Raw genomic sequence first — 22,907 nt, forward strand, 5'->3', positions numbered from 1 at the left:
AGTCTATCCCTTCCCACCCTCTACCCCCCTGGTAACCACAAGTCTGTATTCTCTGTCCATGAGTCTATTTCTGTCCTGTATTTATGCTTTGTTTTTGTTTGTTTGTTTGTTTGTTTTTTAGATTCCACATATGAGCGATCTCATATGGTATTTTTCTTTCTCTTTCTGGCTTACTTCACTTAGAATGACATTCTCCAGGAGCATCCATGTTGCTGCAAATGGCATTATGTTGTCGGTTTTTATGGCTGAGTAGTATTCCATTGTATAAATATACCACATCTTCTTTATCCAGTCACCTGTTGATGGACATTTAGGCTGTTTCCATGTTTTGGCTATTGTAAATAGTGCTGCTATGAACGTTGGAGTGCAGGTGTCATCCTGAAGTAGATTTCCTTCTGGATACAAGCCCAGGAGTGGGATTCCTGGGTCATATGGTAAGTCTATTCCTAGTCTTTTGAGGAATCTCCACACTGTTTTCCATAGTGGCTGCAACAAACTGCATTCCCACCAGCAGTGTAGGAGGGTTCCCCTTTCTCCACAGCCTCTCCAGCATTTTTCATTTTTGGATTTTTGAATGACGGCCATTCTGACTGGTGTGAGGTGATACCTCATTGTAGTTTTGATTTGCATTTCTCTGATAATTAGTGATATTGAACATTTTTTTCATGTGCCTTTTGATCATTTGTATGTCTTCCTTGGAGAATTGCTTGTTTAGGTCTTCTGCCCATTTTTGGATTGGGTTGTTTATTTTTTTCTTATTGAGTCGTATGAGCTGCTTATATATTTTGGAGATCAAGCCTTTGTCGGTTTCACTTGCAAAAATTTTCTCCCATTCCGTAGGTTTTCTTCTTGTTTTATTTCTGGTTTCCTTTGCTCTGCAAAAGCTTGTAAGTTTCATTAGGTCCCATTTGTTTACTCTTGCTTTTATTTCTTCTAGGAGAAAATTTTTGAAATGTATGTCAGATAATGTTTTGCCTATGTTTTCCTCTAGGAGGTTTATTGTATCTTGTCTTATGTTTAAGTCTTTAATCCATTTTGAGTTGATTTTTGTATATGGTGTAAGGGTGTGTTCTAGCTTCATTGTTTTACATGCTGCTGTCCAGTTTTCCCAACACCATTTGCTGAAGAGACTGTCTTTATTCCATTGTATATTCTTGCCTCCTTTGTCGAAGATGAGTTGACCAAAAGTTTGTGGGTTCATTTCTGGGCTCTCTATTCTGTTCTCTTGGTCTATATGTCTGTTTTGGTACCAATACCATGCTGTCTTGAAGACTGTAGCTCTATAGTATTGTCTGAAGTCTGGGAGAGTTATTCCTCCAGCCTCTTTCTTTCTCTTCAGTAATGCTTTGGCAATTCTAGGTCTTTGATGGTTCCATATAAATTTTATTATGATTTGTTCTAGTTCTGTGAAATATGTCCTGGGTAATTGGATAGGGATTGCATTAAATCTGTAGATTGCCTTGGGCAGTGTGACCATTTTAACAATATTGATTCGTCCAATCCAAGAGGCACATGCTCCTCTTGACCACCTTCTCCAGCCCTGCCAGGCCCAGTGCTGGTTGCTGCATGCAGAAGGGACCCTGGAGGGTCCTCGCCTCCCATTCAGTCTGGACAGGAGAGGGATGTGTGTGTATGGTGGGGGACGCACCCGCAGTGTCTCCCTGGGGGACCGTGGTGAGCATGGGATGAGGCAGAGGCAGCAGCAGGAGGCTGCCCTCTGGTTTCTCAGACCTGGTCCCTGAGATCTGCATCAGAACATTGGAGACAGAGGGGCTGTTTAAAGATGTAGATTCTGCCCCCACTCCAATTGGACCGGTCTGGGTTGGGCTAGGAACATGCGTTTTTAGCTCCAGCCTCCTGCCCCACCCAACACAGTGATTCTGACATGCCCTGGGCTTTGGAGGGCCCCCCCGCCGATTGCTGCTGCTTCCAGTCAGGAGCATCTGTGTGTCTGGCCGTCAGTCTGGCCACCTGTCTCCCTGGGACCCGGGTCGGGGAGTGGGGCTCTGGGGCGGCTCAGCAACTCCCTCACCGGGGCGCAGGTTCCGGGCGCGGGGAGGCTGAGACGCGGGAGTGCATCTACTACAACGCCAACTGGGAGCTGGAGCGCACCAACCAGAGCGGCCTGGAGCGCTGCGAGGGCGAGCAGGACAAGCGGCTGCACTGCTACGCCTCCTGGCGCAACAGCTCGGGCACCATCGAGCTGGTCAAGAAGGGCTGCTGGCTGGACGACTTCAACTGCTACGACAGGTACTGCTGCCCCTCCGCCCTCGCGGTTCCACCGGGCCGCGGGTCTGCAGCGACCCTGGTGTTTGGGGCGGGAGGGGACAGCAGGGTGCTTCTGGGTCCCTGCCCCAGTCCCAAGGTACCCAGGAGGGCTCCAGGTGCACCTCCCCACTCTGGGTTCTGCTTTAGGGGAGGTGGGCTCACACTGCCCTCCCTCCAGCGCCTCATGGTTCTCCATGGGCCTCTCTGTCTGCGGGGAAGGTTTTGGCTGGGCCACCCTGGGGAGTCTGTGTCCCTCAGCTGAGGGGCATATGGGAAACTGTGCCTCCAGGCAGGAGTGTGTGGCCACCGAGGAGAACCCCCAGGTGTACTTCTGCTGCTGCGAAGGGAACTTCTGCAACGAGCGCTTCACCCACCTGCCCGAGGCGGGGGGCCCGGAAGGTGAGGGCCTTGATGGGGAGCAGACATGGGCTGGCCTTGGCCCCGGACCGTGGAGTGCTCAGCTCCTGCGTGGGGTGGGGAGTGGCTGCAGGGCTCTCTGGTCTGGACCTGGAGGTGTGTGGGTAGGCAGGCTGTGTGACACCGGGCTCCATGTGTCCCCCAGTCACGTACGAGCCACCCCCGACAGCCCCCACCCTGCTCACTGTGCTGGCCTACTCACTGCTGCCCATCGGGGGCCTCTCCCTCATTGTCCTGCTGGCCTTCTGGATGTACCGGCATCGCAAGCCCCCCTACGGCCACGTGGACATCCATGAGGTGAGATGGGGCTGGCTTGGGGGGGGGCAGGGTAGAGGTGGGGAGGCCAGGCTAGTCCCTATTAAGCCCTTGATCTCCCCAGGATCCTGGACCTCCACCCCCGTCCCCTCTGGTGGGCCTGAAGCCACTGCAGCTGCTGGAGATCAAGGCTCGGGGGCGCTTTGGCTGTGTCTGGAAGGCGCAGCTCATGAATGACTTCGTGGCTGTCAAGATCTTCCCGCTCCAGGTGAGCATCTGCTAGGCTCCAGGTCATCCACCACTGCTGTGGCCCAAGCTCTCCCACCCCAGGGCAGTCCAGGCCCCTCCAGGAGGGATGAATAAGTGAGCCCCATAGCAGGTGGTGACATTCCATCATGGGGCTGTGGTAGGGCTTTGCAAAACCTCAGTCCAGTCTGGTTTTCAGGGTTTTGTTTTGACATCAGGTTCTGCTTAGAGGCCCTGGACACCAGGCTACCCAGAGCAGTTGCCCGGGACACTTAGCAAAGCCAGGCCCCCTCTGCTTCTAATGGGTTAGGTGGTCCTGGACCCCCCACTCCTGTCTCTGGACCTCAGGGGCCCCCTTTGTATGTCGGGGTATTGATTTATAATCACTACTGGCTGCCACCCTCAGAGGCTGAGGTTGGGGGCAGGCAGGGCCGGTGGTGTGGCCGCGGTGGGGTTCAGCCGCATCCCTGCCTCAGGACAAGCAGTCGTGGCAGAGCGAGCGGGAGATCTTCAGCACCCCCGGCATGAAGCACGAGAACCTGCTGCAGTTCATTGCTGCTGAGAAGCGAGGTTCCAACCTGGAGGTGGAGCTGTGGCTCATCACGGCCTTCCATGACAAGGTGAGCACGTCCATGGACTCGCCCCCCACGGGCCATGGCATGGGCCCCACCCTTCCACGGGTGTGGACATGAGGGTCTGCAGTGAGAACCCCTGTCCCTGAGATCAGTTCTCATGAATGGGAGTAGTGACTTCATGATTTTCACCCTCTGCCACCCCATTCCCGGCCCCTTCTAGCCACATGAGTTCTAGCCTCCCAGGAGATGAGCCCTGCCGTTGGCCCATGGAGATAGCCCTCCTGGGGCTGGGCTGCGTCCCGGCTCCTGTGCCCAGAGCCCGTGCTGTCTCCTCCAGGGCTCCCTCACGGATTACCTCAAGGGGAACATCATCACGTGGAATGAATTGTGTCACGTGGCAGAGACAATGTCAAGAGGCCTCTCATACCTACACGAGGACGTGCCCTGGTGCCGTGGCGAGGGCCACAAGCCATCTATTGCCCACAGGTACCTGGATTAGCAGTAGCCCCCTCTGCGTTTGACCTGGAGCTGTAGAGAGGGTTGGAGGGTGAGAGCAGGGCCCAGGGGGTCTCAATTCCATGACAGCACAAAACCCTGGGCCCACCTGGCCCTTCTGCCTTCCTGGTATCCCCCACAGGCCTCTCAAGGCAGTTTTCTGGTGCCCTCCGGTGGCCATAGTAGGAAGTGCAGACTGCATTACTTCGGTGGGTATTTGGTTTAGTAGTTCTCAAACTTTTTGATTAGGATCCTGTTACACTCTTGAAGAGAACTTCTGTGTATGTGGGTTATGTCTGTTGGTATTTGCTGTATTAGAGCACACATATTCCATTAACTGTCAGAGTGATGAGATCACTGGAAAATGCTGTACCCCTGGGAGAATGAGCTTAAAAAAGGGCAAATAAACAGATTATGATGGAAAGAGTCTCAGAGACTTGCTGGGGTGCTTAGATCACATGTTGAGAGCCCCTGTGTTAACTTATCATAGTGCTTTTAAATGGCAGGCACTGCTCTCAACGCTTAAAAACGCCAGGTCATTTTAGCCTCCTTACCGCCCTGTGAGGTAGATACTGTTTTCCCAGCCCATCTTACAGATGAAGGAACAGTAGGGCAGAAGAGCTGACTGTGAGGGAGGGAACCCTCAAATTCCAGGGTTCAGAGCTGAAGGGCCCCACTGATAACAACATTCATGACACAGAAGGTTGACTGTATGAAATTGCCATTTTTGTAGATTAAAAACGGTTGAATGTTGACTCTTACATACAGTTCAGCCTAATAGTAGTGCATGGTAAGTGTGCCAGGGGCGGCCCGAAGCATTTGTACGTCAGTTTAGCTCTCACACCAAGGCTGAGACAGACATGGGGAGATTGAGAACCAAAAGCAGCTCTGCTTGTGAGAGGCGGGCCTGAGTGCTCACCCCAGCACCTGCTCGGCCCTGCCCTGGTAGCAGGCTCCAGCTTCTTGGGGGCCTGCATGGGAACCGAGGCAAGTTCATCGAAACTTCTCTTTTGACTCACATCCCACATGGTGTAAATTCTTCCCAGAAAACGTGCGTCCCAGGCTGCTCTGCCTGCCTTCATCCACTCTGAGAACATGAGGGCTGGCCTTTGATACTGTGGAAACTGGGATGGGGTCGGCCCAGCCACAGAGGTGGGTGTGGCTGTGGCAGCTCTGGCGGAAGTGCACCTGGGGAGGGGGTGTCCTAAAGCTGCCTGCCTGTGGGGCGTCATGGGACTCCACCCTGCTTCAGACCCTGCTGCCCAGATAGGGTGGGATGGCCTGGCTTTGGGTCTCTGGGGGTCAGGGTGGGAAGCCAGGAGCTGGGTCAATTGGACCACATGCTCAGCTCCATCTCAGTCTAGTGTCTCCACAGGGACTTTAAAAGCAAGAATGTATTGCTGAAGAGTGACCTCACGGCTGTGCTGGCTGACTTCGGCCTGGCTGTGCGGTTTGAGCCAGGGAAACCTCCAGGGGACACTCATGGGCAGGTGAGGAGCCTTGGGGTGCAAGACGGGGGCTGGCACGGGGGTGGAGGACCGCCCTTCTGGTGTTCAGCTGGCAGGGAGCAGGGGCAGGACTACTGCGTGAGCTCAGAGTGGTCAGAGCTCTAGGAGCAGTGCTCTGGTTTCACCAGTGGGGCAAGCAAGGCCCGCAGGGTAGCAGGGCTTCCCTGGCTGGTCAGCGAGAAACAGGTTCCCCACTGGGAATCTCTCTCTTCTTCTAGTTGTAATGATCAAGCAAGATAAAAATAAGATAAATACGAGTATACTAAAAATCCAAACCAAAAACCTAGAAAAAGTAACGCAAAGTTAAGCCTAAGCCAATCATCCTAAAACAACTGCCGTTAATAGTTTTAAGTATTCCTCCCCCTCTGTAAAATGCACATCATCTGTGTAGCCCCTTACGGTGTCGATGGACTTAAGAGGGAGCAGTTCCATGCTGGATTACTGCTGTCTCAAATGATACCTTAAAATTATCACTGAGATGTAATTTACATCGTGACCCTGTGGTTTCCACGTGAATGTGGCGAATCAGAGATGGCCATCACGATTCATGGCCCTGTCCATGCACATGCGATCTGGCTCCTTTGTCAAGCTGTGAGTACATCTGTGCTTGGTCGGTGATTGCAGACCCTCCCTGTCCTCATGCAGGTGGGCACGCGGCGGTACATGGCTCCTGAGGTGCTTGAGGGAGCCATCAACTTCCAGAGAGACGCCTTTCTGCGCATTGACATGTATGCCATGGGGCTGGTGCTGTGGGAGCTCGTGTCCCGTTGCAAGGCTGCGGATGGTGAGTCTGGACAGGAGCCCCGAGCATCCTGGGTGTGAGATGGGGAGTGGTGGGGCCTCAGGGTGACCCAGCCAGGCTCTCTCACCCCCAGGACCTGTGGACGAGTACATGCTGCCTTTTGAGGAAGAGATCGGCCAGCACCCATCACTGGAGGAGCTGCAGGAGGTGGTTGTGCACAAGAAGATGCGGCCAGCCATCAAGGATCACTGGCTGAAACACCCGGTGAGGGGCTGGGGGGCAGAGAGGGCAGCCCCTCAATGTATGACAGGGACAGAGAGAGAGGGTGCCTCAGGCAGCAGGACAGTCCCCTCCTCCCCTGCCTGGTCAGAGGTCACTTAGCGCACTGTCTCTCTTCACTGGGGTATCTGGGGAGGTTGATGCTCTGCAGGGAGGCAGCTCTGGGTTTGGCCCCAGAGAGTGATGGACATGATAGCCTGTCAGGGCCCAGAGTGCCCCCGTAGGTCACTGGTGCTGTGGAGCCCACTGGCCCTGGACCTGACACGTGTGGGTGGGATCCTGGATCTGCCAATCACTAGCTGGGTGGCCTCTGGCAAATTACTTTATTTCTCTGGGTCTTTGTCTCCTCAGGGTAGTAATAGATTTAAGGAGTTGCTGTAAGTCGTTAGACAAGACACCTAGCACGTAAATGCTTATTATGCATTACTCTTATGAAGTAATCTCTGTTCTCTGTCTTCGTCATTTTCTGGGCCTAGGCTGAGCCATGTGGCATCTGGGCCCCTCCAGTCTGAGAATACTGCACAGAAGACCCCAACTATGTAAACTGTTACCTATCTTGGAAGGACATTTGCCTTCTGCTCCATTGAGTCCTTCCCCTGCCACTCTGGGGTTAATTCAGAAAAAAGACATCCTTGGGACCCCTCGGGGCTGGCACTCTTAGCACATGGTCAGGAGTTGAGCTGTTGAGGCCAAGTTCAGCTGCCATGCTGCTCCCTGGGACCCAGGACTGCAAATGGAAAAATTAGGTACGGGGGGAGGGAAACTGGGCCAGGATCTTACCTTCTGCCTCAGACTTTCTGAGACTACCAGGGCAGAGATACTGGGGTTGCCAGTCCCGTTCCCTGATGAAGAGCCTGAGGTCTAGAGAAGCCTCAGTGTGGGCTGGTGAGCAGGCCAGAGAGGACGTGGGCATTTTATCTATCTTTCTGCCTTTCCAGCTGTGCACACTTGGTTCCAGCCCAGGGTGTCATGCCTCGTTCCCTGGACTTCAGAGAGGTGTCTGTGGTGGTGGGGAATAGGGTGGGATGAGCCCTCCTCTGTCCCCACTATGGCTGCACTTTGGGCCCTTATGTGATTTGGGCTTCTCATAAGATTTTGTTTGAATATCCCTGCTCCCAGGCAGTCAGCCGTGTCTGCCCTGGGAGGGCCCCGAGGTCCCCTCACTTCCCATGTTGACGTCCATTGGCTCTTCTTTTGGGCTGTGGAGGAGGCCGGTGGTCTCAGGATAGTGACAGCCAGGAGGGGAGTTTGCTGCAGGCCCCCGTGATGGACCCTTGGGCTCTGCCTAGTCCTCAGGAAGTCGTCAGGCTTGCTGTCCTCTGTGCTTGTCCTCACTGAGAGCCACTAGCAAGGGTGTCTGTTTCCCCTCTCCCATCATTGTGCAGGGCCTGGCCCAGCTCTGCGTAACCATCGAGGAGTGCTGGGACCACGACGCAGAGGCTCGCCTGTCCGCGGGCTGCGTGGAGGAGCGGGTGTCCCTGATCCGGAGGTCGGTCAACGGCACTACCTCGGACTGTCTTGTCTCCCTGGTGACCTCCGTCACCAACGTGGACCTGCCCCCTAAAGAGTCGAGCATCTAAGCCTAGGACATGAGTGGATCTCCAGACTCAGTGGATCTGAAGAGGAAAAGAAAAAAAAAAAAGTCGTGTTTTGTTTTGGAAATCCCATAATACCAACAAACACATAAAATGCAGCTGCTATTTTACCTTGACTTATTATTATTATTATAATTATTATAATTATTATTATTAATATTATTTTTTGGATTGGATCAGTTTTTACCAGCACATTGCTCTACTGTATCGCAAACAGCGGACTCGTCAGCAGGCGTTGAGGTGCTGAGCTGTGAATGCAGAACCAGCGCCGCGCTGAGAAGCCTCGGCCACCTCCCGCCCCTCCCGTTTTCTCTCTGTTTGTGTTCTCAGAATCTGTGACACAAACCCATCTCCTGTCTTAGGAAACTTAATGCTGCAAACTCTACCTAGAGGAACCTTTGAAGACTGTTACATAAGAACACATCTTCCTCAAAAGAGGACTTGCCCTTTGCCCTTGCCCCCCTTCCCGCTCCCTCCCTCTTACTGTGTTTTTCTCCCTTTTTAGACAGTTTAAGAAACAGCAGATGAGTCTTTCACGGAGTAACGGGTGTTGTCCTGATGGAGGAGAAACTAGGACGAGGATGGTTTGGACTGGAGTTGGAAGGGGAGGACAGAACTGGGGGTGGGGTTTGGAGCAGAGCTACACTGGACTCGGGCACGTTTGGAGCAACATCCTTTGCTGTGAGACTACTTCTCAGGTAACCAGGAATCGAGCGGAAGGCTGGCGTGGAGGCCGAGCAAGAGCGGGGTTTGGAGAAAGTCTGTAATCAGGTGTGGCTCTGATCCATCTGTTGGCCCTGAACAGTTTTTCCCACTAACTTGGGCTTGGGTACAGGACAGAACATTTCTTCTGCCCTGATTTTAAGGCTAGGTAAGGGTGGGAGTCATCATGGTTTTACTGAGTATGTTTATTTTAAGACATGATACTGTAAGTATCTTTAATGGAGGAGAAGTTGAAATACATGCATTGCTTCCTCCTGGAGCAGTTCAGGGAAATCCCCACGGCGGGGCGCCCTCCACGGCGGGGACTGCGAGGGTTTCCTGGGTGGCGCCTGCCAAGGCCTGCCTGTCTAGAGACCCCCAGCGTCCCGCAGCGCTGTCTCTGCCCTGTGTGGTGGCAGTACTATCCCTTCATGTGGCTTGTAGGTGACACAGCTTTCTCCAGACCCCTTAAAGAGGTGCATATTCTAAAACCCGTTTCTCTGTTATGCCGTGACCTTGCTCTAGTCAATGAATGTTCCTAATGCTGCTGTTTCAACATTTGAAATTTTTTAATTTATGAAACATGCGAATTTTTTTAAAAAACAACACACACATTCACATCCACGCACACACACACAGACACACACACACAGACACACACACACACACGCTTTGCTATGTGGCTTCCGAGGTTTAAATTTTGAAAAGTAAAAGAATTAAAACTTCACGACCACAGACCACCTCAAACCAGAAATACCTCAGAATTTTCTACTTGTGTAAGTTTTATTATATATTTTATTAGTTGTGTTGTCTTGTAGTACGTATATTTTAATGTAAGTTGGCTTTTATGACAAGAAAGCTTAAAAGAAATAGAGAAAAAGAAGAAAACCTTTTGAGTCTTCTAGGGAGTGCTACCGTGTTGCTTTGATAACGCCCGCTTGTAAATAATTGTCATCAGCTCTGGGTTGGCTGTCTGGGCCGAGTCTGGGCATTCATCACTCTTCTTTGTGAAGGCTTTTCCTTCCGGTTTCTTTTGACCATTTCATTTGAGAACTGGATCTCTTAACCTTGAGGGTAGGTGAGTTGGTAGTTGACGGGCAGCGGCTGACTTGGGTGAGAGCGAGCGGGAGAGGGGCCGCCTCCTCTCGAGTTCCTGGAGGTTCTGCTGTTTCCCTCGACGTGATTGGTCATTGTTGGGAATGACAGGTGACCCCACTTTAAGTTGCTGTAACTGTGGCCCCTAGACCCACAAGAGGTAGTTGTACTTGAGATGGACTTCTTTAAGCAGATGAGCAGCAGCGATGTTGGACTTGGTCCACGGGGCTCTGCGGCCCCCACTGCCCGGCGAGGGCGGCGTGTCTGGGCGGCGGGGCCGTGTCCTCCTCTCCACGGGTTTGCGCTCCGGGTGCTGTGCGAGGCGAGTCTGCTTCTCCCCCACAGCTCAGTCTTTGCTTCATGGGTCAAGATGTGAGCCGGCCAGGGTGGCTACAGGAACAGGTTTTTGTTTTTGTTTTTGTTTTTATGGTAAGTTATTTGACTTTTTCTTTGTCTTTTTCTTTTTTTTTAAAGCTATTTTGTGCTGTGGTATTTTTCTTCCCCTGGGATAATTTTTAACAGCAAAACAGGCCTTACAGCAGTTGCTTTTCTTTTCCACTTATTTCTTTCCAAAGCTTTAAAATATTTATTGAAAAGTGCCGTATCTGATTTCTCCAGCTTTCTCCTCAGGCAGGGTGGGGCATCTCTACTTTTCAACCCTCAGAAGAAACAAATAAACCACTAACAAATGTAGCTAGTTCACTACAGGAATGTTCAGATCCCGGAACCTCCCCCTGGGTGTGCAACGCGGAGCCCGAGCCTCCTTGTCTGGTTTTAGATCTCCTCTGAGCAGGGTTTGTTCTGTGTGCTGGCTTGGCTCTTGTGAGAACAGGTGCTGGCCTGGCTGGGGTGGGCTGTGCCGAGGCCCTGCGGTGGGACCTGCGGGCCTTTTGTCCCGGGGGCTCCCCCTGTGCTGACCCTGTGCTCAGCCACTGTCGCGTCCTTTGGGGCATTGGCGCCAGGATGGCCCCTGAGTGGTGTGGCCGGGCAGAGCGGAGGGTGCAGGAGTGCCAGTTCTGTGGGCTTCTGGCTGCCCTTCCCCCGCATGCTGTGCTGAGCATCCCTGACTCTGCTCATGACCAGGAGAAGGTGGCATCTCTTTCCAGGGCATGTCGTGGGGGTCTGGATGGGTCTTTTGCCTCTGAGAAAGTGTTGTATGATTTGCTGTCGTGTATTCTCTGGGGAGTGGACCGTCTAGCGCTCTGGTTTATGTTCATTGGGTTGTAGGGCCTCTCCCTGTGCTCTTCACAAAGATTTCATGCGGCCTCCACTTCTGGGGAGCTCAGGTCACAGTTACTTTTTTCTTTTTCCCTCCAAGCTCTGTGGAAGACTGGTGGGAATGGAGTCTGGCATGGTTTTCCCTGCCTCATCCAGGGTGGGAGGGTGGCCAAATCAAGGGACAGAAGTGGCCCAGGATCCCTGCCCCTTCCTTCCTAGTGTGCTGTCGTGCGGGCAGGCTCCTGGCTGTGGGACGGACTTTAGGGGGAGAATGTGTTCTGGTTGAAGACACCCATGATCACTGCGGGAAGATGTCCCTAGCCAGGGAGATCCAAGAGTGAGCAAGGGAAGGAGGAAACATATGGGGACAGAGTCCACTGTGTCACATGGGCCTGCAGAGGACTCTTAATGATAGATGGCCAGGGAGGGCCATGGACATAGTCATTAGAGCATCCTGGGCCTAGCATAAGCCTGGTTTCCTCCTGGGGCCATTGGTCCCCACCAGGAGTCCTTCTTTGAGTGAGTTACTTGGGGCTAAGCATGGATGGTTCTCAGGAGGAAGGGAGAGCGAGCTGTGCAGAGACATGGTGAGACGTACCTGGTGTCCAGCATGGCCTTCCTGTCCTGTTGGCTCTCAGTAGGTACATGGAGGGATCGATCCTGCTGGGGAGGCTTCCCCGTCTGTGCCAGCTGCTTCTGACTGAGAATTCACCGTGTCCAGACTTGGGGGCATGTCTACAGAACAAAAAAGACCTTGTCCAGCCTTGAACATCCTCAGATGCTTGAGCCCCACACTCACAGGTTCTCAGCCAGAGGGAAAGGTCTGTCATTTCCAGGCCACTGAGATGGCTCTCCCCCTGCCCTGCCCCGCCCCGGGGGCCACGCCAGCCCTCTGTCCTGGCTTGTCGTGCTTCAGGAAGCTAAGCAGGTGGTCCCACAGTTCTGCTCTGCCACCTTTCTCTCCAGCTGGCCACCTCCTTGCTCCCTGCTACCCTGCCACTCGACATCTGGTGCTGGGGGTGTGGTGTTTTTTTAGTGGCGAGCCTAGCTGTGTATTGAGTGTCTGCCACGTGCTGTGTGTGGCTCAGAAGCCTGTCACTTGGTCCCTGTGCTCTGAGCCTAGAGGGCAGGCAGGCGGCTTTTCCATCTTGGGTGGGAGGACTGGGTGGCCCTCTTGCAAAGGGAATTTTGCCTTTTTAAGAATGCAGTGTAAAGTTCCCAGCACCTATTGGTAATACAAATATTCGATGTTTTTTTAAATATGTAGTAAGCATACGTATGTAAGTTTTTAGGATTGGTACTAGGAGTTGAACAGCCAGGCATTATTCTGGAGAACTTGGCTCGCTAGAAGAATATCTAAACTGGAAAGCATTTTCCAGGAGTAAACTCAGTTTGATTGTGAGTCCCAGCTATTTTAATAGCTGGTTGGGTCCTGAATCTTTAGAGAGACAGCCAGGCCTGGTTCACAGTTCTGGGGCCCCAGACCACAAGCAGCACAGTGAATTGACTCTGTCCCCTGTCCAGGGCAAGCAGCTGGAAAGGAAAGAGGGCAAGATGGCTTTCTCTCCTCGTGCGGGTGACTTGAATTCTCCTAGGTCTGTGGCTGTCTACAAAAGCTGAACTAATAAAATACTCAGCAGCTGAAGTGTTCAGCCTAGTAATGATGGGTTTATGTCTCAGTCAAGAGGAATGTTTTAGGTAAAGAAATAGGCCCAGTAATTCAGTTGATGAACTGTTTTATCTTCTCAGTCTAGATTTGTAAATGTTTAATGAATTCAGGGTTATAGGCATAGTTTTTAAGTAAGATTCCCAGTAGTTAATTTGTAACCAGCAGTCTACTTATGAATGTGTCCCAAACCTTTAGGAGGCTTGAGGATGTTTTTTAAGATGATGATTTAGTTTTGTAGCAAAAAGAAATAGAAGTTTAAAACACACTCTTCCCCTTGGAAATTAATTCATTTGACTTGGCCAATTTTTAAAAACAGTTGGAGTTGGCCCCTCCGTATCTACGTATTCCTCATTTGCAGGTTCAACTGACCTTGGGTCAAAAATATTAGGGGAAAAAAAATTGTAGTAAGTTCTAAAAATAAAAACTTGAATTTGCCACCCACTGGCAACTATTGATGTAGTATTTACAACTACTTACATAGCATTTATATTGTAGTAGGTATTATAAGTAACGTGAGGATGACATAAAGCATATGGGAGGGTCTGCAGAGGTTATATGCAAATACTGCGTACACCATTTTACATAAGAGGCTTGAACATCTTGGATTTCGGGTCCCATCCTCCACCCCCCTACTCAGGTCCCAATACAGAGGGATGACAGTAGTGGGTCCAGGAGACCTGTAAACTATCAAGTAAAAGTCCAAATTATCTAGTGGGATATTTTGAATATTCTTATTTTATACTCATTTTGGGTCCATTGTAAACTTTGGTTTGGACAAGATTTTAAACTTAAAGGATTTACCCCACTATTTAGATTTTTACCAAGCTTTTACATTTTCGTGACGGTCTCTTCCAGGTGTGACTAAAGCAGGACTCCCTGATAGTGGTATTCCGTGCATCCCTGTAGTGCCAAACCCAGCGATGTTTTATTTGCTCCTATGGCAGCTCGTAACGATAACACAACTTTTCCCCTCATGAATTAAAACGCGTATTCCCTAAACGCCAGCATGTGGAGATGGGCCCTGTGCTGCCCTTTTTTCTCCAGGAATGTCTTTGGATTGTCTAGGGCCCAGGCAGTTCTGAGAACTACTGCGAGCCACCTACAAGACACTAAAGAAACACACATGTGGACACAGGTGTGTGTGTGCGATGGATTCTACAAACGTGGGCTCTTCTGTCCGTCTGCGGAAAAGTGTTACATTCATTTGCAGAGTTTACATTTTTAGGCTCACAGTTACGAAAAATACGACCCATTAGCTAATGCTTTCCAGGCAGGTGAGGATGGGTGCCCCCCCCACAAATGGTGGAGTTCTGTCCTGAGTCTTGGGAATTTCTGTAGGTTGGCGTGGACTCTTCCCGATTCTCCCAATCACGTTTGCGTTGAAATGTTGTTAGGTAGCTTTGTAAATAAAAGAATAGGTTATATAATAGAGTTATGACACTTGAAATTTTACTTTGAAAAATCTATAGCACTACATATATATTTAGTTATATCACCTGACAGATTTTTCTGCACAGTGTGGAGATTGTTTTATACCACAGATTATTTTTATAAAGTCTAGTGAGTTTGAATAAGGATGACTTTGTAATCAGAGTAATGAGCTTTACCTTTCAAGATAAACGTACACTGGAGTGTGAGTGGTGTGGAGCTTTTACTTGGTGCTCTTGGGTTCCCATTGATACACTGGTGATGACAGTCCATCCAGGGGTCTTGTTTGGCCAAAACTACTTGTGGCTGTCTGCGTAGGACAGTCTGCACAGGAGGGGGGTGCTTGGCCCTGTTCCTTTCAGACCAGGAGGAGGGGGCTGGGGAGAGGCAAGAGGAGCCTGCAGTGTGTTTTACTTTCGTGCTTCATCCTGAGATTCCTTGTGAACAAAGGGTTCTGAGGTTAATCATTAAAGTTACCATCACGGATGTAGTAGTATGAGGTGTTTTGGGGAACAGAAGTTGAATGGGGTGCAGATGGTTGGGACTAGAATAAGATTCAGGCTTCAGACATTTGAAATGGGAATTTGGTGATTTGAGAAATCTACCGAACGGGGTTATCTAGGACCAAATTGTCCAGGTTTCAGGACAGAATTTCCGGTCGAGTAATTCTTGGAAACTGGGGAGGGTGGTGTGTGGACGTAGCGGTCACATTCAGCAGAGAGTGGCCAGGTCCATCTTGTCTTCTGTGTCAGGGCTGTTTGGAGGTGAGGGGCTGGCTTGACCCACTGCTTTAGTCTAGCGAGTAACCCAGGAGCCTGTTGAGGAAGCTCGAACCTTGTCCCAGCAGGACATCTTTCCAGGGTCTGCAGGGTTCCTGCTCTTCCCACAAAGGTCGTCACTGCCCTTGTGTGGAAGGAGGTCTTCATGTTAGCCTTTTAATTTTGGGTGAAGAGTAGTTGGTTTTTCAGGTGAACTTCCTTGCTGGGGATGTACAGGAAGTGAATCGTGAAGCAGATTCTCTGTACCCGTAATTGCTGAAGCCCTGTCCCCAGACCCTGCCTGCTGGCTTCAGCTGCTGCGTTCAGAGGTGCACTGGTTGGGACAGTGATGTCAGGAGAGACCTTCACGTGTCCTGTGAAACCAGCTGTGCTTTTTACCCGGTCTGATCGAGAGTAAAGTTTTTCACTACCCCTTTTATACTTGAATGAATTCGGTTTTGGCAGATCCAGGAGTACTCCGGGAACCAAACATCGGTCCTTTCCCGTCCCCATAAAAGAACGTTTCTCTGCTCTCCAGCCACGTGTCTTGGAATGTAATTCTGTTGTGCCTTTGTTTTTTGTCACCTGCCTCCCCCCAAAAGCAACTGCTGTAAGCTTTTTTCTACTTGTCTTTTCTAGCCTGAACCCCCACCTTTTTCCTTTTTCCCAGCTGTATTTTCTGGATGCAGTTCTGTGCTCCAGGTGTTTTAAGAACCAGTTACCTCAGACCTCGTGTTGAACAGTGTCACCATCTGGGTCCTCTCAAAACTGCAGGCTTGTGATATACACACACAGGAACCCTGCTGAGTATGGGTACTTATTTGTTTTCAAGTAAAACTCTTCCCAAGGATTGCAAAGGGGGCTTCTGGCAAGCTCTTCACAGCCTTGTGGTGGGATGGGTCTAGAGTGTCATCTGAACGGTGCTTCCCGTGGTCCTCTTTGAATTTTCAGTATTCTCGTGTCTGAATAGGCAAAGTGATTCAACTGGCTGGTCTTGTCCACAATTGAGTTCCGAAAATGAGCTCTTTGTAACATATTTCCAGTCGCTAAAGCTCAAATGTAGAACATTCCCTTAAATGGCAGGCTTGAAACTCCCCCCGCCCCATCCACCACAGTGCATTTTGGGAAGATGTCTGTAGCATATGTTGCTGTGAAATCAGGCCTTGCGGGATATGGTTATTTGTCATTTTGATGTATTTTAAATAAATATATATATATATTTTTTAAAGAGCCTTTTTTACCAGTTCAGAAAGTTTAACCAGCAGTTGCCACATCAGAAGTTTCGTCTCTGGGGCACAGATGGCAGACCAAGGTTGAAGTGGTAACTCAGTCCCATGAGCGTGGGCTGCCCGCCTGGGCTGTCCTACGGACCGTGGGGCCCAGGGTCAGTGTGTCTCCTTGGGTCCCCACTCAGCCCCCGACGTGTTCGGTCTCTGTGTTGTTCAGCGGGCTGTTGACCTCAGTCCGTTCAAGTGCTTTAGTCCAACTGAGATTTCCTCAGAGCACTGCCACAAGTTAAGTGTACGTTTAGCCAAATAATTTCTCCGTGAGGGAAAAACGCGCTCGTCCAAATTTGACCAGTGATGACAGAGATGAGAGTAGGAAAGAGTAGGCGTCAGCTGGATTTTGATTTGGAAAGTGTCCAAGTCATTGTCAAAGGCTGTCTGGGAGCCAGCGGCCATACAGATTATCTGGAGATCTCATCTAGAGTATGCGGACCTCCCGGTGAGGGGAGGAATTGTTAAAATGGCGGCGTCTTTTCCCTCCACCCCCCCACCTTTTTGAAACTAGAATTCTGTAAAAATGCAGAGAAAGTTGAGTAGTACTTGAGAATTGGGGGTGAGGGTTACCGCAGATGAGAAACATACTTCTAGGTCTCAGTTCCACGCCACAAATCCACATGCCATTTTTCAACTGTACAAAAGAATCTGCTTATGAATTTGACATGATCTTAATGGTAGCATCAAAGGCCGAATTTTTCACGTGTTACTATTTTGCCGCATTTGTCCTTGAATCTGAATAACTTCATACAGTACTGTAAATTTAACTTACGTTGAGTTTGATGTCAATTCTTGTGAAAAGAGCTTCTGCATGTAACAGACACACAGTTAACACAGCAGAGTACAACATTTTCAGGACCAATTTTGGAACCAACAGAAGATGTCACCTGTCATTTGCCATCTTATATATATCAGCTTTACCAGCTACTTCTAAATTTGTATATTATTTGTAAGGAAAAGAAAGAAAACCCTAAGACTTGTCTAACTTAGTGGAGAATGTGTGTGTTGGGTTTAGGATGGATAGCGAAGTCTTATTGAGCTGTGTTATCTAACTTGTATATAAAACTGTAATTAAAAGTTTGGATTCACCTGTTTTCTCGTGGTTTACAATGATGAGTAATTTGCAAACTCTGGAAATGTGACTAGTATATGATTTAAGACTGTAGAAGTGAGGAAGCTCTTCAAGTGCTAAAACTAAAGACTAATAGTTTTTGGCTCAAATTCAATTAAGTACTGTCTGTATACCAAGATATGTGAGATGTAAATGTAATAGGTCACTTTTCACCCTTGTAGCTATAAAATAAAAATTTTGTAGAACAGAAATAGCTTGTACTACTGAATTAACAAGTTATACTAAAGTATCATGTTTAAAAATACATATATATACACAGAGTTAAGCTTGTTGCTGTTACCCTGTCTGGATTTGGAAAGTGTGCTGATTTATATATATATATATATATAAAAACACACACATATATATATTATATACCCGCACACATCTAAAATGGCCTAAAGCAGACATCCATGTAATTACAGTTGCAAAATGAAGACATTTTGGAAAGAACATTGTATCATAGTTCATTCATTTGCAGTGGATCTTTGTTCCTTTTTACTGTGGTAATTTTAGAAATGAGTGTCAAGTTTGAAATTAGATCTGCTACGTTGGGGTTTTGCTGCTTAAACTCTGCACTGGGTCCTCAAATAAACCGATGTGAATGTAGTTTTTTCCCCCTGTGTGAAGAAGCAGCCACACCCCAATAGAATAGGAGGAAAAATCTAGAACTATTTCAAGTTTTATCTTTTTGTATATGAAAATAAAATGATAATAATAATAAAACCCTGTTGTCTCTCTTAATCACATGGCAGGGGATTGAGATTTCTTTTCATGGGATTTAGAAAGAAGTAAAATGGTGTTCTCCCACTTACAGGGCCAACTTGAACATCTCTGTGTGTTCCTGCTTGGAAGACATGAAGTTGTTAATGGTCGAGCACCTTGTCTGCTAAAGTCCCGGGGGGCCGAAGCTAAACGCAGGTCCCCGTTTCTGCCTGTGGAAGCTCAGGACCTAGTTGGAGACACTGTGGGCTTCTCCTTAATGGACAGTCCTGGGACTCTGGGTAAGTTCCTTCCAGGGCAAGGGTGTAGTTTCCAAATCCCCAAGAACCCCACACAGAATCCTAACCCCCCTCACCGTCCTATACGTTGCCAGCAATCCTGAGCAGTATTTTTTGTAAAGTGGAGGAGAGAAGCCTAGAAAGTAAGTTATATTGAGGACCACTGCAGAACAGGAGCTCTGCATTTCCAGACATGGCTGGTACCAGGGTCACTTGCTGAACTATGAAGAAATAGTTGTAGGGTACCACCCCAGATCTGAATCATCAAGCTGAGTTTCCTGTTTTGGAGTTCCTGACTTACCTCCCTAGGTGAAAACATGGTTCCCTGCTAATAAAGTAATTATAATCCCTGCTAATAAAGTAATTATAATCTACCACTAATAAAACAGGAAAGCCCTAGGAGTCACCTCACTGCTTCTGCAGTGATGTAAAAGATTTTTCTGGCCCGTGGCTGATACTGGCTAAGTGGAGAAGCACCAGCCTTGAAGCCTCCTCCTGGTGCAGGTCAGTGCCTTTTATATACTGTTTATTATGAAGATGAAACAACCTGCGTGAAACTCTTTGGGACAAGTTTTGATGAAGGGGGCTCTTTATTTAGGAACCAGTTGTCCAGTTTGGGGTCCATTTTATCCTTTCAGAGTTAGAAACTTCACCTTTTATTAGTGAGTGCCCCTAATGATGAGAAGGAGAGGAAGGCAAAAGGCTAACATTTGGGAATGAAGATGTTGGATGAACAACGCTATAAAATTGGACTGTAGGGGCCATCTGGTCATTTTTCTTTCAGCAAATGAATTCTTCCAGTTAAAAAGGACACAGAAGCAGGTTCATAAAAGCAGGCTTGCCCAAGTGAGCAAGTGGAAGAGGGCTCAGGGGCCATTCAGCCCGCCCTCCCCTTCCCCTTAATTCTCAAGCACCCCTACTAGGGCTCCCCTGATTACAGTTTTAAAACGACTGGTCCTTCATTTTAAAGATGGGTAAACAGGCTCAGAGGGAGGTACCCTACCCAGAATCAAGTGGCCTTCTGATTCTCGGCTCTTGGGGCCCAGTGTGGGGGTTCAGTGTTGTCTCCAGGTGCAGGATGTGGATGAGGAAGAGTCACCTATTGTTATCTCTTCCTAGTGCTTAGCATGATGCACAGCACTTCAGAGGGCCTTGAGAAATACCTCTTAAGTGAATGTGTGTATTTAGTAAATTCTGTTGGAAGAAGCCAAAGTAGGTTTGAAACCTGCAGATAGCAGTGTTGCCTGGTTATTTGTCAGGACTCTTGATTGCAAATGACAGACACTATTCAACAAAAAGGGGGCTTTGCTGGAAGGCTCCTGGGGCAAGTGGCCAGCCAAGCCTTGGGTAAAGCAGGATGTGTCTTCTTTAAGAGCCTTAGAAGCTGGGGTCAGCATTGCAGGCCTTCACCTGTCTCAGCGTGTATTCCACTGGTGTTGAGTGCAAGATGAGGTGCATCTGATCTTTGTCTCCTTAGCAGGAAAAAAGGCTTTAGAGAATGCCAGTTTTATATGTCACAGCTTTGCTACCCAGAGAAAGGTCCAGATCCCAAATCCTTAAACTCTGGTTGACCTAGCTCAACCAATTAGGTCAGAGGCCCTGGGGATGATAAAAAATGACTTCGTGACAGGTATTCCTGGGGAGGGGGAATGAGGCCAGGAAGCTGTCAAAACAATGTCTACAGTTGAGTTAGTTGTTAGAAATGGCTTTCTGCTTAGTGAACCAAGTCCACACGGAATGCTGGAAATTGTGCTGCAAAATAAAGAGGACCCATTATGATTGGGAGTGCATAAAATAAACATCCTTCCTTTGTCAGCAGGCAGTCTGCAATCTGGATTTTATATTCTATCAAGATAAAAGCAGAGCTGACTAAAAATTGCTAATATTAATGGCACTTAACGACATGCCTCAGGTTCTTTCCTAAATGCTTTACATGGTTAATCTCCTTTAATCCGCACAAGAACCCTATAACCTAAGAATTATTACTACTATCATTATCCCCATTTTAAAAAGATGAAATAGAAGGGTGGAAAGTAGGTGAGTGCGGAATCTAAACCTCCGTTCTGATTCAGGGTCCTAAGCCACTGTGGAGTACTGTCTTGTCAAGAAAACTCCTTAGGCGGAGCAAAGCTCTCTTTAGAAGTCAGGATTCGTATACCTTGTGACTTTAAAGCCACATATTATGAAGACATCCAATGTGTCACAGGTTCTGGAATCAAACCTGAGTTTGAATTTCGGCGCTGAGGACCTGAGTGTAAGCATGCGCTAGTGGTTTACTCACCTATTAAGGGGGACTAAAATTGTTTTCTTCTCAGACTGTATGCACATACTGAGCCTTCAGGCACCTCATGCTCGCCCATCACCGGGTCAAGTAGGCCAGGTGTGGAGCGGAGATGCTGGGCCTCCAGGTTTGTCACCAGGGGGCGCGCGAGGCCCTCGGTAGGAAGGGCGTGCGCTTGCGCTCCAGGCCTCTGGCGTCTCCCGGAAGGCTCAGCGCTTGACGACCCCAGGTAGCGCATGCGTGTCCTGGTCCCGCGGTTGTGATTGGCTTTCAGGCGCCAGGCGCATGCGCTGTGCCAAGAAGGCTGGGCCCTCGGGCAAGATGGCTGCCAAAAGTTTTGCTTCCCGCGTCCGAGGTTCCCGGCGTTTTTTGAATGGCTTCGTGGCCGGAGCTGTCGTGGGGGCAGTAGGAGCCGGGCTGACGGTCACGCAGTTCCTCTGGAGTCGGGGCGCTGAGGCAGCGTTGGCGGTGAGGGAGCCGGACGGTGAGTGTGTGGGTCCCCAGGTCTCGGGCCGGGTTCCTGCCTCGGGCAGGAGCAGTGACCCTCGACGCGCGGCTGTCTCCACTCACCGGGCCCTTGGCGGTCCACCGTCCAGTCTTCGGACTCGGCCTCCTCTCCCTGCGTCGCGTCCCCCCTGCCTTCTTCCAGGACTTCCTTCCCCTGTGGTCTTACTACCCCCAAATCACGCCGTGTGTGTTTTTAACGTCTGTGTCCTCCCCTAGATTGTTAGCTCGGACCGTGTCAGTTCCCTTCTCCACTGTGTACACAGCCCTGTCACCTGGTAAACGTAATTGGCATGCAGTAAGCATGGATGAATGAATGAACACATGATTTTAGCAGGTTAGCTGACTGTCCTCATTTTACCATCGTTCAAGTGCAGAACACCTGTTATCCACTCTTCAGCATATATAAGTCCTCAAGTTACCTGAGGTACCTGATATTTGACAAAGTAAATGAGCTCGTGCTCATTTCTTACTGGCCCCGAAATGCTAATTTCACTTGCTCCTTCAGATACGTAGGATTTAGCAAGGGAACTACTGTGGTGAGTTAAAGCCTGGAAAGTGCATTAAGAGAGGATTATTTTGAGACTGACTCTGTTTAGCGCTGCTTGGTTTCTCCCACTAGGAAAAACAGTACCAGTTTACCGCAGACTCGCTGCAGCACACATGCCTGGTTCAGTACCAGAACACGGAGAAGAGTGTGGATGAAAGTGTAAAAGCTGTGCTTTTTGTTCCCAAACTAACTCCGAAAACATCATGAGTGGGTGTCTCCCATTCAGTCATATCTGTGACTGGTAATGGCATGAGTTTTTCCTTTGCTGGTTTTGTATACACTGTACCTTGTGGGCCAGAGATTTGAAAATTTGATATGAAAGACTAGCAAGATCAGGTCCTTATTTAACAGTTAATGAAATAGCCAGAGTTTACCTTGATAGAGCTATACAACTGGTTAAAGGCAAAAACCAGTATTTTACCTGTTGCTGCTGTCTCTTATCTTTGCCTTGTAAGTAATTGCAAAAATGAGATCTAGTGAATTAAACTGTTGAGTCAGTCCTTTGTAAGTCTTACCCTCCTCATAATTTTTTGTTCCTAGTAAGTCATTAACTGTTATTTTTTTCTCCTTTTTTTTCTTTTCATTTTTAGGTTCTCCAGAAAAGGCTCTCTTGGAACAATTTGGATTCCCTTTAACTGGAACAGAGACTAGGCATTACACTAATCATGCCTTATCTTATGATCAGGCAAAGCGGGTGCCTAGATGGGTTCTTGAACATATATCCAAGAGCAAGATAATGGGTAGGTGGTTAGAAGTAAAGGCATTGATGAAAGATGTTTCCAAATTTAGAACAAGTTGGATTATTAACAGTCTCAATCTTTTTCACATTTCAGCACATTTAGAAAATGATGATGCTTGTGTGGCTCACTAGATAAATGGACCCTGCCTGGTGGCTGGGGAGCCACGGACCCCTCCCAGCTGTCTCAGGGG

General features: G+C 49.0%; 2 protein-coding genes and 1 long non-coding RNA gene across 15 annotated transcripts in view; 2 read left to right on the plus strand and 1 right to left on the minus strand.

Annotated features, from left to right (window-relative positions):
* ACVR2B (activin A receptor type 2B) overlaps positions 1–17,623 on the plus strand; it is a 35,597-nt gene extending 17,974 nt beyond the window's left edge. Inside the window, exons 2-11 of the mRNA XM_072941011.1 lie at positions 2,043–2,250; positions 2,558–2,667; positions 2,831–2,982; positions 3,065–3,208; positions 3,663–3,806; positions 4,099–4,247; positions 5,632–5,746; positions 6,410–6,548; positions 6,640–6,770; positions 8,171–17,623. Coding sequence (XP_072797112.1) covers positions 2,043–2,250; positions 2,558–2,667; positions 2,831–2,982; positions 3,065–3,208; positions 3,663–3,806; positions 4,099–4,247; positions 5,632–5,746; positions 6,410–6,548; positions 6,640–6,770; positions 8,171–8,365 — 1,487 coding nt within the window. The 3' untranslated portion in view covers positions 8,366–17,623. The remainder of the gene's footprint in view (positions 1–2,042; positions 2,251–2,557; positions 2,668–2,830; positions 2,983–3,064; positions 3,209–3,662; positions 3,807–4,098; positions 4,248–5,631; positions 5,747–6,409; positions 6,549–6,639; positions 6,771–8,170) is intronic.
* Positions 6,008–21,013, minus strand: LOC140686718 (uncharacterized). The gene is made up of 3 exons (XR_012060536.1): positions 20,924–21,013; positions 11,994–12,130; positions 6,008–8,401 (listed from the first exon to the last, which is right to left on the minus strand). It is a non-coding gene; the product is annotated as an uncharacterized lncRNA (long non-coding RNA).
* A 195-nt stretch (positions 21,014–21,208) lies between these two features.
* EXOG (exo/endonuclease G) overlaps positions 21,209–22,907 on the plus strand; it is a 52,281-nt gene continuing 50,582 nt past the window's right edge. For all 13 annotated transcript variants that reach the window (XM_072941015.1, XM_072941012.1, XM_072941013.1 and 10 more), the window contains exons 1-2: positions 21,209–21,407; positions 22,568–22,717. In XM_072941015.1, the coding sequence (XP_072797116.1) occupies positions 21,209–21,407; positions 22,568–22,717 (349 nt within the window). The remainder of the gene's footprint in view (positions 21,408–22,567; positions 22,718–22,907) is intronic.

This window comes from Vicugna pacos, chromosome 17 (genome assembly GCF_048564905.1).
Source record: "Vicugna pacos chromosome 17, VicPac4, whole genome shotgun sequence".
NCBI classification, from domain to species: Eukaryota; Metazoa; Chordata; class Mammalia; order Artiodactyla; family Camelidae; genus Vicugna; species Vicugna pacos.